We start from the raw sequence: 16,047 nt of genomic DNA on the forward strand, positions 1-16,047 counted from the left end.
GACTCAACATCTCCGATATATGGTGAATAGCAAATATTCTTTCGATAATATTGTTATTTTTACAAAAATATATAGCCTATGTCTGTCTTAATATTTGATGGAGAGTCATATACAAATCTGTAGTAAATCGGCAAAGAACTTTTTGATATTTCCAGTAACAACATTTCCCCTTTATATATTACTTAGATAACTTAGGTATTGATATATGGTATGTATGTATATAACTGTCAGACTAAATTTTTGTTATGAAAACATGTAACAGCAGAACTATCAAGCTGAACACAATTTTTTTAATTTTCTTTTTCATAACAAAGATGCCACTACCATTCACCATTACAAACTCAACACAAAAAAATCAACCAAATCAGTTGAGCCACTCTCAAGTAATAATCTACCACAATTTATTTTAAGTTTCGACTTCTCCGGTGGAATTTCCAAGACTTTTTACTCATATAAACCTTGTCCTGACAATTACTAACGCAAAAAAGACAAAAATCAACCAAATCTGTCGAAGCATTCTTAACTGAATACATTTCACACTTGTGGCAATTGTTAATTTTCAACCTTTTGGTTGGATTTTCCAAAAATTTTCTTTCACAAAAACCTTGTTGTTGCAACAACTAAAACACACACACACACACACACACACACACACACACAAGGTTAGGCCATTCTCAGGTGATGATCTATCATACATGCAGGAACTGTTTTTTATTTGTGTAGATAAGACAAACAGTTCAAATGAGATATGAAGTTATAGATATTTAGATACGAGAGAACCCCGCATCTAGTTAAAATGGTGTGCAGCAGAACTTCACCATCACACTTTACACTGTAATTTGTTACTTCTTTACAACTAACTATATTTGCAACACACTTTGCAGACACAATCTTCAGATATTGCTAAATGTACCTGTACAATTATATCACGTACAACACGCAGTTCAGGGCATATGGCATCATAAACATTCAGGTGCATGAAAAACTTGTTTTCGTTTAAAATGTAGAACAAATGACCCAGACTATATTCATCCAGTGGCTGATAATGAGAGCACTTAATGACTTCCAACAAACTTCAACCCCTCCTCACAGAAGATTTTAAGACCCTGTATGTACTTCTGTTTCAGTATTGAGAAGAATGAAGCACTGCAAAAAATTCTAACAGTCTGATTTGACCCATACAGCAACAGCAGATATAAGAAAATCCTGTTAATGGTATCTGTCACAAAAAAGAACTAAAATCCAGCTAAGGCCATTCAGCAGTAAACGTGGTTCAGGCGCCAGTTCCCGTTACCGTCGCAGTCACTCGATCCCGCCTCACCTGTGTGGTCCCTCATGTGGTACTCGTAGTGGGACTTGCTGACGAAGCCCTTCTTGCACAGCTCACAGGTCAGCGGCTTGTTCTCGACCCCACAGTAGTAGTGGTACCTGACGGTGGACCGCGATTTGAATTTGTGGCCGCAGATCGTGCAGCAGTACATCACCGACGAGCCTTGGAGAAACGAGAAAAACAGGAGACATGAGTGGACAGTACAGCCCAGACAGTTACAAAAGCACCACCAAATAGTGAGGCACCTAAACTAACTCCTTCCCTTTAAACAACAAATTACTTGCGCCTTCCGCAGTTGCAAACTTGTGCATGTACGTTTACTTATTTACTTTTTCTTTGCACAGAGCCATCAAAATGATGGCTTTTGGGAGTCCTAGAATCAACAGTATGGCAATAAATTAGTCTTACAAAATACATAACATACTACAATTTCTGCACCTTATATCTATTTTGTACACTTATTACTTTACAGCTAAGATGCTGCTTGTTTACAACACAAGTGGTGTCTCAAAATTCATTTGGTGGACATAAACATTTTTGTATCAGAAAAAGATTTTACTTTTGTGTTAAAATCATTCCCATTACATATTCTTAAAGAGTTTGGTAGCTTGTTAAACCAAATCAAACCATCACTGTATTGACTTTGATCGATAATTTTTGATTTTGTTCTTTGTTCTTTTGCTCCGGTGTTGTGATCCTGCATGAGATGCTACACTAAATCCAAGAATTTCCTGGTACCAATCAAACCAGTAGCAGTACAACATTCTGCCATTACATCTACATCTGCATCTACATGGATACTCTGCCAATCACATTTAACTGTCTGGCAGTGGGTTCATCGAACCACCTTCACAATTCTCTATTATTCCAATCTCGTATAGCGTGCGGAAAGAACGAACACCAATATCTTTCCGTACAAGCTCTAATTTCCCTTATTTTATCGTGGTGATCATTTCTCCCTATGTAGGTTGGTGTCAACAGAATATTTTTGCATTCTGATTAGAAAGTTGGTGATTGGAATTTCATGAGAAGTTTCCATCACAATGAAAAACACCTTTCTTTTAATGATGTCCAGCCCAAATGCTGTATCATTTCTGTGACACTCTCTCACATATTTTGTGATAATACAAAATGTGCTGCTCTTCTTTGAACTTTTTCGATGTACTCTGTCAGTCCTATCTGATAGCGATCACACACTGCGCAGCAGTATTCTAAAAGAGGACGGACAAGCATAGTGTAGGCAGTCTCCTTAGTATATCTGTTACATTTTCTAAGTGTCCTGCCAATAAAACGCAGTCTTTGGTTAGCCTTCCCCACAACATTTTCTATGTGTTTCTTCCAATTTAAGCTGTTCGTAATTGTAATACCTAGGTATTTAGTTGAATTTACGGCTTTTAGATTAGACTGATTTATCGTGTAACCAAAGTTTAACGAATTCCTTGTAGTACTCATGTGGATGATGTCACACTTTTCATTATTTAGGGTCAACTGGCAATTTTCACACCATTCAGATATCTTTTCTAAATTATTTTGCAATTTGTTTTGATTTTCTGATGACTTTATTAGTCAATAAACGACAGTGTCATCTGCAAACAACCTAAGTCGGCTGCTCAGACTGTCTCCCAAATCGTTTATATAGATAAGGGACAGCAAAGAGCCTATAACACTACCTTGGAGAACGGCAGAAATCACTCCTGTTTTACTCGACGACTTTCCGTCAACAACTTTTTTTGTTTTTGTTTTTTTTTTTTTGTTTTAGGGCGCACATCTTCAATGGTCACTAGCGCCCAGACTAAGTTAGGAATGCACCGCGAGTCACAAGGTTAAAACAGCAACTAAAAGGGACAACACTATAAAAGACGTAGTAACAGGCATAGGATTTAAAAAACAGCATACTCAAATGTCCCTAGACAGTACTGTCGCAAGAAGATCGGGCTCCGGACAGCCATGCGGCACTATCGAGAGGGAGGACGGTCGTGTTTGCCGTACGGCCCTGGTGAATTGTACTACATCTCCAGCAGTAGTCTGAGCAGCAGTTGGCATCACTGTGACGCAACCAACTGTTACAAACCGGTTACTCCACGGACAGCTCTCAGCCAGACACCCTGCAGCGTGCATTTCACTACAGCCAAACCACCGCCATTTGTGACTTTGGAACTCCGCCTGTTTGAATACATGTTTCACTGAATCATATTAAATTTCAGTTTACAGTTGCATAAGCAAAGAAACATTACCTAGGTTTAGGCTATAATAATGTAGCCTTCTTCAGAAATGTCACAACATAAAATAAAAATTAAAACATGCCAGATATTGGCCTTGCCTGACATATTTTAATTTTAATTTCTTCAGAAATGTCACAACACAAAATTAAAATTAAAACATGTCAGATATTGGTCTTGCCTGGCATGTTTTTATTTTAATTTTGTGTTGTGACATTTCTGAAGAAGGCTACATTATTATAGTCGAAACCTAGGTAAGGTTTCTTTGCTTATGCAACTGGAGGCTGAAATTAATTTAATATAATTATATTTTACAGTTGCAGACTCAGCTGCATCATGCTAAAAATATTCAAACAGGTTTCACTGTGAAACATTCCTGACAGATTAAAACTGTGTGCCGGGCTGAGACTCAAACTCGGGAGCTTTGCCTACCACGGGCAAGTGCTGCACCAACTGAGCTACCCAAGCACGATCCACGCCGTCCTCACAGCTCTACTTCTGCCACTATCTTGTCTCCTACCTTCCAACGGGGGCATGAGTCATGCATGGGGAGCGCAGTTGGTGGAGCATTTGTCCGTGGTAGGCAAAGGTCCCAAGTTCGAGTCTCGGTCCGGCACACAGTTTTAATCTGCCACTAAAGTTTCATATCAGCGTACACTCCGCTGCAGAGTGAAAATCTCATTCAGGTTTCACTGCACTGAAACATGTGTCCAAGACACAGGTAACATAATAGGATGCAGTATTAAGGAATGAACAGGAGAAAACATGAGTGAAGACTGTCAAAATACAAAACACAGTCCACAAATATACAAACCGCACGTAATAGTTTGTCACACCTAAGCTTCACAAAACTTTCATCGATGTCCACAGGCCCAGCTCAACTAGACAAGTACTCAGTTGATACATAACATGAACTTGTCACAGCTAAGAACTAGGAAAATACGGCCGTGATAATGACGAAAACGAGCATATTACAAGAATTTTACCAGAATATACATTACAAGGATTGGATAATAAACAAAAATAAATTTATTGCAAACAATATTATAACATTCTTCATGTTTGCAGATGCATGGGTCATAATTTAGACCTGTGGCCAATTTTGATTGGCAGTCAATTGGCAGTCACAGGACACACAAAATGTAAAATAAAAGATAAAAGTGCACATACAATTTGCAGGACAACAAAATCTGATGCATCATATTCTTTCACCTAAATATAACCTGTATGTATGTATTTCAAGAAAATGATAAAAAAGAGGACAAGGACTACAAAGGGTGCCACAACTGTGGTGAGAGGTGTTTTGGTGGTAAAACAAAACAGTAATTTGCATACTTGCAAAAAGGTAGACTCATCATTAATTCATTATCTTTTTTCTGCAAGCATGGAAACTAAGCTCATAATTTCTCTGCAAGCATGGGAACTAAGCTCATAATTTCAACTCCTACAGGAAAGTAATGCCAGGCTCTTGTGTCCTTGCAATTTCACAGTTTTAATGAATTTTCTTTTGTATTAAATAATAAAATAAATAAAAATTTTCTTGCCCAACTCATTATCTCATTTTGAGTCCCGTTACTGTATCCTGTTGGTATACCAGACTTATCTGAAGGTGATGTGAGCATCATGGAACAACCAAATAAGTGATGTCTCTCTGTGCAACTGACCAGGCAACTTAATAACGCCATGTGTCGGTGGTGGCGGCCTCTTCGCAGCTGGTCTGCCGCCCTCCGGCAGTGGATCGGGGTCATCTACGGCCTCGGCATCGACACCGTCTTCCCACGCGAGTTCTGGCACATTGTTGGCATTTGTTACGTTCAGTTCGTCCAGTACCTTCTTCCCTGAGTTTTGCTGAGGCAAGTCTTTCTTTTTATTGTTGCTAGCAGTCACACTGCTAGGCGAGGTTTTCACTGTGCTGTCCCCTGGCTGTGAAAATAAATAAAAAGTACCTAAATTATTATTCTTTATAAGTTTCCTCATTTCCACATTGTTAGGAACACAACAATGCTACTTTTGGAGGACAAAATTGTCCCTTAACTGGCCAAAAATATAATGTCTCTTTCTTACTCATTAGTTTACTATTTTAGCGCAGACCATAGATAGATACAGGCCACACACACCCCCTGTCTCTACCATGTTAAAGTTTAAAGCCAACAACAAGCAAGTCATATATATGATATGTATTGCAATGCTTCTGTTATTCTGATTACAATGTGTGCTTGTCCAAAGGAAAAACCGCTGCAGGGACTACAGCTGTTGTGAAACACATTATGTGAATTCGCAGTTGTGAATAAGGACAACCACGAGCTGTAGAATGGAATGATGATAATGAAAATTTGTGCTGGACCAAGACTCGAACCCGAATTTCCAGTGCTCGTTTATTCTAATACAGATGGAACTGAGAAGAAAAAGTTGCTAATGATAGTTAAATCAAAGAATGCTAGGTGTTTTAAGCACTTAAAAAATCTGCCAGTGCATTACGATGCTATTAAAAAATCCTATATGCCCTCCAAAAATTCCGACGCTGAAATAAGGCGGTGGGGTCAGGAGCTCAGAAGTCAGGAAAGGAAGATACTGGTTCTTGTTGACAACTGTCCAGATCTTGGAGAACATTAAGATTGTTTTACTTCCTGCAAATACAACAAGCTTATTGCAACCCATGGACCAAGGAGTAATTAGATGCCTGAAATGCCACTACTGTAAGCTCATATTGCTGAAACAGTGCATTGAGAAAAAACAGGACTATTCTATTACAATGATGGGTGCAATCAGATGCATTACCAAAGCTTGGAGCTGAGTCACAGCCTAAAAAAAAACTATTTCCGCTATGTGGGAATCACAAAAAAAAGGTTCAAATGTGTGTGAATTCCTAAGGGTCCAAACTGCTGAGGTCATTGGTCATTAGACTTACACACTACTTTTGCCCGAGGGAGGGCTACAACCTCCAGCGGGAGGGGCAATGCAATCTGTGACAGAGCGCCTCAAACCCCGCGGCCACTCCACCGAGTGGGAACCACAACTGAAGGAATAAATGCCATCGAAGCTGAAGACACTGATGCTGGTGATTAGCCACTACTTGCATTGCTGCCAGAAATCATCTGCTCTATTCTCGATCAGTGCGACTCTGAAATGTATGCAACAATAGATGATGACCTTATTACAACCAAAGTGCACACTGAAGATCAAATTGTAAATGAAGTCAAGAATCATTCTACTGTGAGTGACTCTTAAGAAGCCCTTAGAATTGTGAACATGTTCTATGAAGCTAGGGGAGCCAGCAGTGAAACTGCAAATGAAATACTGAAAATAGAACGTAATTTAGAAAGTGTGTATTGGGTATATAGACAGCAGAGTAAAATGACTGACTACTTCAGTCCTAAGTAAAATGGTTTTGGGAGTACTTAGCATAGTACTGCATATACACTACTGGCCATTAAAATTGCTACACCAAGAAGAAATGCAGATCATAAACGGGTATTCATTGGACAAATATATTATACTAGAACTGACTTGTGATTACATTTTCACACAATTTGGGTGCATAGATCCTGAGAAATCAGTATCCAGAACTACCACCTCTGGCCGTAATAACGGCCTTGATACTCCTGGCCATTGAGTCAAACAGAGCTTGGATGGCGTGTACAGGTACAGCTGCCCATGTAGCTTAAACACGATACAACAGTTCATCAAGACTAGTGACTGGCATATTGTGACTATCCAGTTGCTCGGCCACCACTGACCAGACGTTTTCAATTGGTGAGAGATCTGGAGAATGTATCCAGAAAGGCCCGTACAGGACCTGCAACATGCAGCCGTGCATTATCCTGCTGAAATGTAGGGTTTCGCAGTGATCAAATGGTGGTTAGAGCCACTGGTCATAACGCATTTGAAATGTAACATCCACAGTTCAAAGTGCCATCAATGTGAACAAGAGGTGACCGAGACGTGTAACCAATGGCACCCCATACCATCACGCCGGGTGATACACTAGTATGGCGATGACGAATACACACTTCCAATGTGCGTTGATCGCGATGTTGCCAAACACGGATGCGACCATCGTGATGCTGTAAACAGAACCTGGATTCATCTGAAAAAATGACATTTTGCCACTCGTGCACCCAGGTTTGTCGTTGAGTACACCGTCGCAGGCACTCCTGTCTGTGATGCAGTGTTAAGGGTAACCGCAGCCATGGTCTCCGAGCTGATAGTCCGTGCTGCTGCAAATGTCGTCGAACTGTTCGTGCAGATGGTTGTTGTCTTGCAAACATCCCCATCTGTTGACTCAGGGATCGAGACGTGGCTGCACAATCCGTTGCAGCCGTGCGGATAAGATGCCTGTCATCTTGACTGCTAGTGATACGAGGCCGTTGGGATACAGAACGGCATTCCGTATTACCCTCCTGAACCCACTGATTCCATATTCTGCTAACAGTCATTGGACCTCGACCAACGCGAGCAGCAATGTCGGGATACGATAAACCACAATCGTGATAGGCTACAATCCAACCTTTATCAATGTTGGAAACATGATGGTAAGCATTTCTCCTCCTTACACGAGTCACCACAACAACGTTTCACCAGGCAAAGCTGGTCAACTGTTGTTTGTGTATGAGAAATCGGTGGAAAACTTTCCTCATGTCAGCTCGTTGTAGGTTTCGCCACTGGCGCCAACCTTGTGTGAATGCTCTGAAAAGCTAATCATTTGCATATTACAACATCTTCTTCCTGTCGGTTAAATTTCTCGTCTGAAGCACGTTATCTTTGTGGTGTAGCAATTTTAATGGCCAGTAGTGTTCTATATTGATGTAAGTTTAAGAGTGAATACTGTACGTGAAATAAATTAATTGCCAACACAACAGACTGAAAATACAAATCTCAGTTACAACGGCAATCATTTACAAAATAATTTTCAAGGTCCTTTGAATGTTTTTATAGCCAGGTTCTGCTGTATTACTTCTTTTCAGATATTATTGCACGCAACCTAACACTACAGAGGATTCCATCACTGTAATAAGAACCTTTTCTGAAAATATTACAAGATGAACTCAACAGCAATCCACAAGTCACCTGCAAATGGATACCACCAAACTGATAGAGATGTCGGTTACAATATAATGACATCACACACGGTCTACAGGACTTATGGTTTAATTGTTTTACCTGTGAACTGCACATCAGACAGTAGATGTAACAGCTCCATTGGAAACTCACCTCCACAATGTAGCACACTGCTAGTTCTATGGACTTTTTATTTACTCTGTTCTGTGTGTTTGACAAGCCAATGTTGTACCTTTGTTTTATAAGTAGACAGTGCTGCTCTTATGTTTCACACAATGTTGTATTATTTGCAGAAAATCGGAAGACAGCAGCTAGACTCTGTCGATACAAGTCACTGGGGAAATAAAATAAAAATATTACAAGGCATGATCTTGGGTGACAAATTATCTTATTTACCAAGTATCAGTCCACTCTCAGCAAAATGTGTGGCTTCTATACAACTGAGGACTTGTGACATTGCCACTATATACACAACTGTTGAGCATGATGATTATTACTTACCAATACACTGGCCAGTCACTTAGCAGAGAATATTGATCTGTGTGTGTGTGTGTGTGTGTGTGTGTGTGTGTGTGTGTGTGTGTGTACGCGTACATACATATATATTTATATTTACATAAGTATACACATAAGTATGTATATGTATGCACATACGTATGAGTATGTAAAAGGGATGTCCCGAAAGTTAATTTTGCCATTGTTTTCCATGGGGAAACTTCATTGCCAAAACCAAATACGCCATGAAAGTGCACATATGGTATAGTGTGCAATCAGTTTGTATAAACCACTCTGGTAAAACTCGGTGCCCTGCAATGCAAGGAACTGTCGCACAGCCTGCTCTGCCTCAACATTAGTTTGGAAGTGATGTGCCAAGTGTGCCCAGCTGGAAGTCCATTGGAGCGAGATAAGGCCCATGTGACAGGTGATTCAATTTCTCCCATTTGAAGCAAGGCATCACATGATGAAGCCTGGTTCCCATTCTTGCTCTGTTGTGAACTCCAGTCAGGTTTCTTGGTATCGGTATCTATCTTGCACACACTTTTTGGTAATCCATCACATCATAGGGCAATTTTCTGACACTGTCATACGTGTCTCCACTAATACCACGTCCTACACAATGTATTTTTGATTTGTGGATGTGTAGGAACAACCACTTCCATCTCTATCTTCCAACCTACACTTTCTTTCACTGAACATGCAACACCAGTGACTAACCATTTGACAGGACATGAACTCTTTAGCGTACACAGTCATCAGACATTCATGGATTATGGACACACTAGCGCCATGTGTCCACTCTAACAGGATAACAGCACACACTACTTCTGGCGATTACATTTTCAGTACACATCTGTCTGCCATGATGGCATGATTTTGGCATCCCTATATGCCAAAATCTCTCTTCTTCGGTGTTCTGCACATGCATCATTGCTACTCTGCTGACGTCTATTCCATTATTGAACCAGCACAGGGTGAGGATTCATATCACATTTGTTTGTTTCACATTGTGTACCATTTTTATCTTTCAAAAACAATGACATAACTCACTTTCAAAACATCCCTCGTGTGTGTGTGTGTGTGTGTGTGTGTGTGTGTGTGTGTGTGTGTGTGTGTGTGTGTGTGTCAATATATCTGATTCAGGAGGAATGTCACAATTAGTGAGGTGATTCTGCATATGGAAATAAACTCAAAAAATCCTTTGAACATGTGTCCAGTTTGCAATCATCATGGAACTGGAGTGGGTTGACGACTAGGATGGGATAATGGTAGGACAGATGACTGACCCACCATATAAGAGATGTTCAAAAAGTCCCCCGCCCATCTTAGAGCACTTGTCAGAGCATTGGAGGGTGTGTTGTGCTGCACATTGGTCATCATATTGGCGGGCTTTATGTAAGGCAACAGCAATAGTGATGCCAGTGACAAGTTCATGTGTATCCACTTTCATAGTGTACAAATCCCCCTCTAACCAGGCCTGTAAACAGAAGTCCAATGGGATGGGATCAGGTCATCTGGCAGGTCAGTTAATGGGTCCACCATGGCCAAACCACTGTTGAGGATCTGCATTATCCAGATACTGGGATACCTGCTCGTACAGTGAATAGGTGATCCATTATGTTGCAAATACATTTTCCACTGCTGCTCTACTATTATGTCTTCCAAAAGTCCAGGTAGGTTTTCAATAAGGAAATGTGGATTGCTGCGCCTGTCACACGATCTGGCAGGAACACAGTCCCTACCACCAGGTCGTCAATCATACCACAGCAGACGTTCACTGTGAATCAAACTTTGATTCTTGTTTCCCAAGTGTCATATCGGTTCTTCATCACCCATGTATGAGAACTGTGGGTTTTCATGATACCGTTGCGTGTAAATGGAGCCTCAGCTGTAAATAAAGTCTATTGCATGATGTGTCTATGTACAACCAACCAATCACAAAATTTTGACTGTTGACAGAGTGGCCTGGATAAAGATGTTCCATAGGCTGCACACTGCTTCGGTACAAACCCTCAGAATGTAATATGCACTACATTCGCATTTGTGGGCTATCAGACTAATGACTAATGTGTCGTGTTCTGGTGGTGGGACACTGTTGTGACATTTCAGTAACGTCTCCCCTTTCCTCAACTGACTGTACAGCCTCATGTTCTGATGATACTTGTACATTGGGTAGTGTTCCAGATTTATGTAACAGTTGAAAAAGCCTAGGAAATACCCTGGCACAGGTGGTTTGTCAATCAGGGAAACGTCTCCAGTATTCTGTCCCAGTCGAACACGCATGGCCATTACAGTACCCAAATGCAAACAACAAATACCCTCAGACTTCAAGAAGAATATAATAATTTCAATCCCAAAGAAAGCAGGTGTTGACAGATGGGAACATTACTGAACTATCAGTTTAATAAGTCACAGCTACAAAATACTAACGTGAATTCTTTACAGACGAATGGAAAAACTGGTAGAAGCCGACCTCAGGGAAGATCACTTTGGATTCTGTAGAAATATTGGAACATGTGAGGCAATACTGACCCTACGATTTATCTTAGAAGAAAGATTAAGGAAAGGCAAACCTACGTTCCTAGGATTTGTAGACTTAGAGAAAGCTTTTGACAGTGTTGACTGGAATGATCTCTTTCAAATTCTGAAGGTGGCAGGGGTAAAATACAGGGAGCAAAATTTGTGGCACAACTTGACTAGAAGAAGGGATCGGTTGGCATGGCATTATCTGAGGCATCAAGGGATCACAAATTTGGTATTGGAGGGCAGCGTGGAGGGTAAAAATCTTAGAGGGAGACCAAGAGACGAATACACAAAACAGATTCAGATGGATATAGGTTGCAGTAGTTACTCAGAGATGTAGAAGCTTTCAAAGGATAGATTAGCATGGAGAGCTGCATCAAACCAGTCTTAGGACTGAGGACAACAACAACAACATGTGCGCATTCAGCACAGGTGGAACGTATGCAGCATGTTAAACAAGACTGGAGCATGATAGGCGCACAGCCTTATGACTGCTGACTGATCCAACCCACGACTGCACACTGCGTATTCTTGGCAGGGGTTGCCTCGATTCAACATAGCAGAACTGCCATCTGTTGGAGAACCCCCACAACATCCTGTACGATGAATCAATCATCTGTCCCATCATTATTCTGTCCACCACAGCACCTACATGGCATTTCAGTAAGTAATACTCACACCTGTCTTCATGAATCATTCATGGATGTGTGTACTCTTCAACTCGCTCCAGTTCCGCAATGATTGAAAATTGGAAACATCTTCATAGGACTTTTTTGGTTTTTCTTTTTTACGTGTAGAATCACCTCACACCTGTGTGTGTGTGTGTGTGTGTGTGTGTGTGTGTGTGTGTGTGAAGGAAGGGACTCATTACAGCACTGATGTAGCAGTGGCACCTTGATTCCTAATGTATGAAACCCTCAATGTTAGACTCCTACTCACTCTGCCTGTGACCTCCGTGACAGACCTTGCTGTCACTTTGCTACAGTAATGTAGGATCTAAAAGTTTGGTGATCAGAGACAGAAGTAAATGTTCCATTCGACCAACAGTCTTGGATTTTGGCTTACTTCTGCTGACTAAGGAATAGAATGAGACTTTTCCAAGTTTACCCCCATACAATGTCCTGTATAAATAAAAAATATTCAAGAATAAGCATTCTGTGGTATTGTTAGTAGTTCTGCCTACAGTAACATAATCTCGGTTCACCTAAGTCGAAAGAATTGAAACCAGACTGCCAAATTTATCTACCCTGGCTACAAAATACAAGACAGAAACTAAACTCGATTAGAATGATACAATCAGCACTTTGCTTCACGCAATGCAATAAAAATTATAATAAAAGCACAATTCCCGCAGGTGGACATTTTCTTAACTCTTAATTGTGACTCAGTTTCTCTTATTTCTAATTAATAATTTCCATACTATTAATATTTTATAAGGAGTGAATAATATTTGTTCTTCATTGCACACCACACTAAAACCAATCTACCGCAGATGTCGTCAACAATATTACATAGATTTTATTTTATTTTGAATTTTTCAGGAAAGTTTATATAATTTGTAACTTATTATAACAATGATACACTTAACTTGTTGTAGTGTGGTATTTTTCATCATTAGAGTTCATTTAAGTAATATTTTACAGAAATGCTTCATCTGTAGAATTGGCTACATCTACGAAGAAAAAATTGCAGAAAAAAAGTTTTACATTAAAGAGGGTGGGAGGGGGAGGTTTGGCAAACTGCCAGTGATGCAGGATCACCTCAATATGGCTCTGGTTACCGTGAGCAAGAAACAGTAGACTGAAATACATTACGTTTAATGTTAGCAATGTTAGACCTAGGTATAAAATATTGTCAGTTTTAAGAACTACAAACTGTTACCTATTAGTTAAGAAGAACTGATTAATTCTTAGGTAACATCAGCAATAATTGAAATTCCATAACTTAGTTAACAATCTAGTATTTTCAGTGAGTCTTGAGTTGCAAGGTGGGTAATAGGGCTTTATTGTTGGTACTATGACGACGTACTAAATCTACACTACTGGCCATTAAAATTGCTACACCAAGAAGAAATGCAGATGATAAACGGGTATTCATTCAACAAATATATTATACTAGAACTGACATGTGATTACACTTTCACACAATTTGGGATCATAGATCCTGAGAAATCAGTACCCAGAACAACCACCTCTGGCCGTAATAACAGCCTTGATACGCCTGGCCATTGAGTCAAACAGAGCTTGTATGGCGTGTACAGGTACAGCTGCCCATGCAGCTTCAACACGATACCACACTTCATCAAGAGTAGTGACTGGCATTGTGTGACGAGCCAGTTGCTCAGCCACCATTGACCAGACGTTTTCAGTTGGGGAGAGATCTGGAGAATGTGCGGGCCAGGGCAGCAGTCGAACAGTTTCTGTATCCAGAAAGGCCTGTACAGGACCTGCAAAATGTGGTTGTGCATTATCCTGCTGCAATGTAGGGTTTCGCAGGGATCGAATGAAGGGTAGAGCCACGGGTCGTAACACATCTGAAATGTAACGTCCACTGTTCAAAGTGCGAATAGGAGGTGACCAAGACGTGTAACTGGTGGCACCCCATACCATCACGCCGGGTGATACGCCGGTGTGGTGGTGACGAATACACGCTTCCAATGTGCGTTGATCGCAATGTCGCCAAGCATGGATGCAACCATCATGATGCTGTAAACAAAACCTGGATTCATCCACAAAAACGACGTTTTGCCACTCTAGCACCCAGGTTTGTCGTCAAGTACACCATTGCAGGTGCTCCTGTCTGTGATGCAGCGTTAAGGGTAACCGCAGCCACGGTCTCCGAGCTGATAGTCCGTGCTGCTGCAAATGTCGTCGAACTGTTCGTGCAGATGGTTGTTGTCTTGCAAAACACCCCCATCTGTTGACTCAGGGATCGAGATGTGGCTGCACGATCCATTACAGCCATGCAGATAAGATGCCTGTCATCTCGACTGCTAGTGATACGAGGCTGTTGGGATCCAGCATGGCATCCCATATTACCCTCCTGAACCCTCCAATTCCATATTCTGCTAACAGTCATTGGATCTTAACCAACGCGAGCAGCAATGTCGCGATACGATAAACCGCAATCGCGATAGGCTACAATCCGACCTTTATCAAAGTCGGAAACGTGATGGTATGCATTTCTCCTTACACGAGGCATCACAACAACATTTCACCAGGCAACGCTGGTCAACTTCTGTCTGTGTATGAGAAATAAGTTGGAAATTTTCCTCATGTCAGCACGTTGCAGGTGTCATCAGCAGTGCCAACTTTGTGTGAATACTCTGAAAAGCTAATCATTTGCATATCACAGCATCTTCTTCCTGTCGGTTAAATTTCGCATCTGTAGCATGTCATCTTCGTGGTGTAGCAATTTTAATGTGGAGTACGGCTTGGAGATGATGAATCTCTCATGTTTCACTACAGCAGCAGATCAAACTGGAAGTAATTAAACGTGTTCCACCCATCCTTTGCAACATTTCAAGTCCACTGCCAGCCACAAATAAAAGAAAGTAGCACTTGACAAGCCTTTACCTGTGTGCTGCTAGCTGGTGTCTCTGGTACAGGGGACGGCCCAGTGTTTGCTCCGGCAGTACTGGGCTCACTGCTGCATGTCGCTAAAGCTGCAGGCCCACCTGTATGGAAAACTTGTTTTAGTATAATCGCCACTATGGTGAAACATGACCAGCACACTTAACAACAACTAATCAGAACTGCACAATAGAAAACTGGCGAAACAAACTGTATACAGAGAAGTAGTATAAAGTGACTAATGTAAACTGAGAGCCAATATCATTTCTACATCTACATCCGTACGCTGCAAACCAACGTGAAGTGCTTCACAGAGGGTATGTCCTATTGTACCAGTTATGGGGTTTCTTACTGTTCCATTCACGTACAGAACATGGGAAGAATGATTGTCTGGCAGTCAGTCTACCAATTCCCATAAGAGTTCGGGCAATCTGAGTGCATCCGCACTGAAGAAGATCGTTGGCCAGTAAGCCTTATCTGTACAGATACCATTGGTAATCTTGCAGCTCTCAAATAATGAAATTACAATGAGTTCATATAGATTAGGCTTACCAGCAATGATCTTCTTCAGTGCAGATGCACTCACATTGCTCAAACTCGTATGGGAATAGGTAGATTGACTGCTGCGAGTAATGAGTATGGTGAGCAGGGGCAGAACAAATGTAGTGTCTGGACAGAAAGTTGGAAGTGTGGGTCTCATGGGGAGCATGCCAGAGATAACTCCTTGCAGTCGTGCTATCCTCTGTGTCCTTGGTGGCTCAGTCGGAGAAAGCATCTGCCATGCAAGCAGGAGGTCCCGGGTTCGAGTCCCGGTCGGGGCACACCTTTTTCAACTGTCCCCGTAGAT

General features: G+C 41.1%; 1 protein-coding gene and 1 non-coding gene across 4 annotated transcripts in view; one reads left to right on the top strand and one right to left on the bottom strand.

Moving 5' to 3' along the window:
• Positions 1 to 16,047, bottom strand: part of LOC126293532 (zinc finger X-linked protein ZXDB-like) — a 119,853-nt gene that overhangs the window by 79,473 nt on the left and 24,333 nt on the right. For all 3 annotated transcript variants that reach the window (XM_049986799.1, XM_049986800.1, XM_049986801.1), the window contains exons 3-5: positions 15,204 to 15,304; positions 5,214 to 5,472; positions 1,322 to 1,492 (exon numbers count right to left, since the gene is read on the bottom strand). In XM_049986799.1, the coding sequence (XP_049842756.1) occupies positions 1,322 to 1,492; positions 5,214 to 5,472; positions 15,204 to 15,304 (531 nt within the window). The remainder of the gene's footprint in view (positions 1 to 1,321; positions 1,493 to 5,213; positions 5,473 to 15,203; positions 15,305 to 16,047) is intronic.
• Trnaa-ugc (transfer RNA alanine (anticodon UGC)) lies at positions 15,948 to 16,021 on the top strand. Its single transcript has one exon. It is a non-coding gene; the product is annotated as a tRNA-Ala (tRNA).

This window comes from Schistocerca gregaria, chromosome 10, assembly GCF_023897955.1.
Source record: "Schistocerca gregaria isolate iqSchGreg1 chromosome 10, iqSchGreg1.2, whole genome shotgun sequence".
NCBI lineage: Eukaryota > Metazoa > Arthropoda > Insecta > Orthoptera > Acrididae > Schistocerca > Schistocerca gregaria.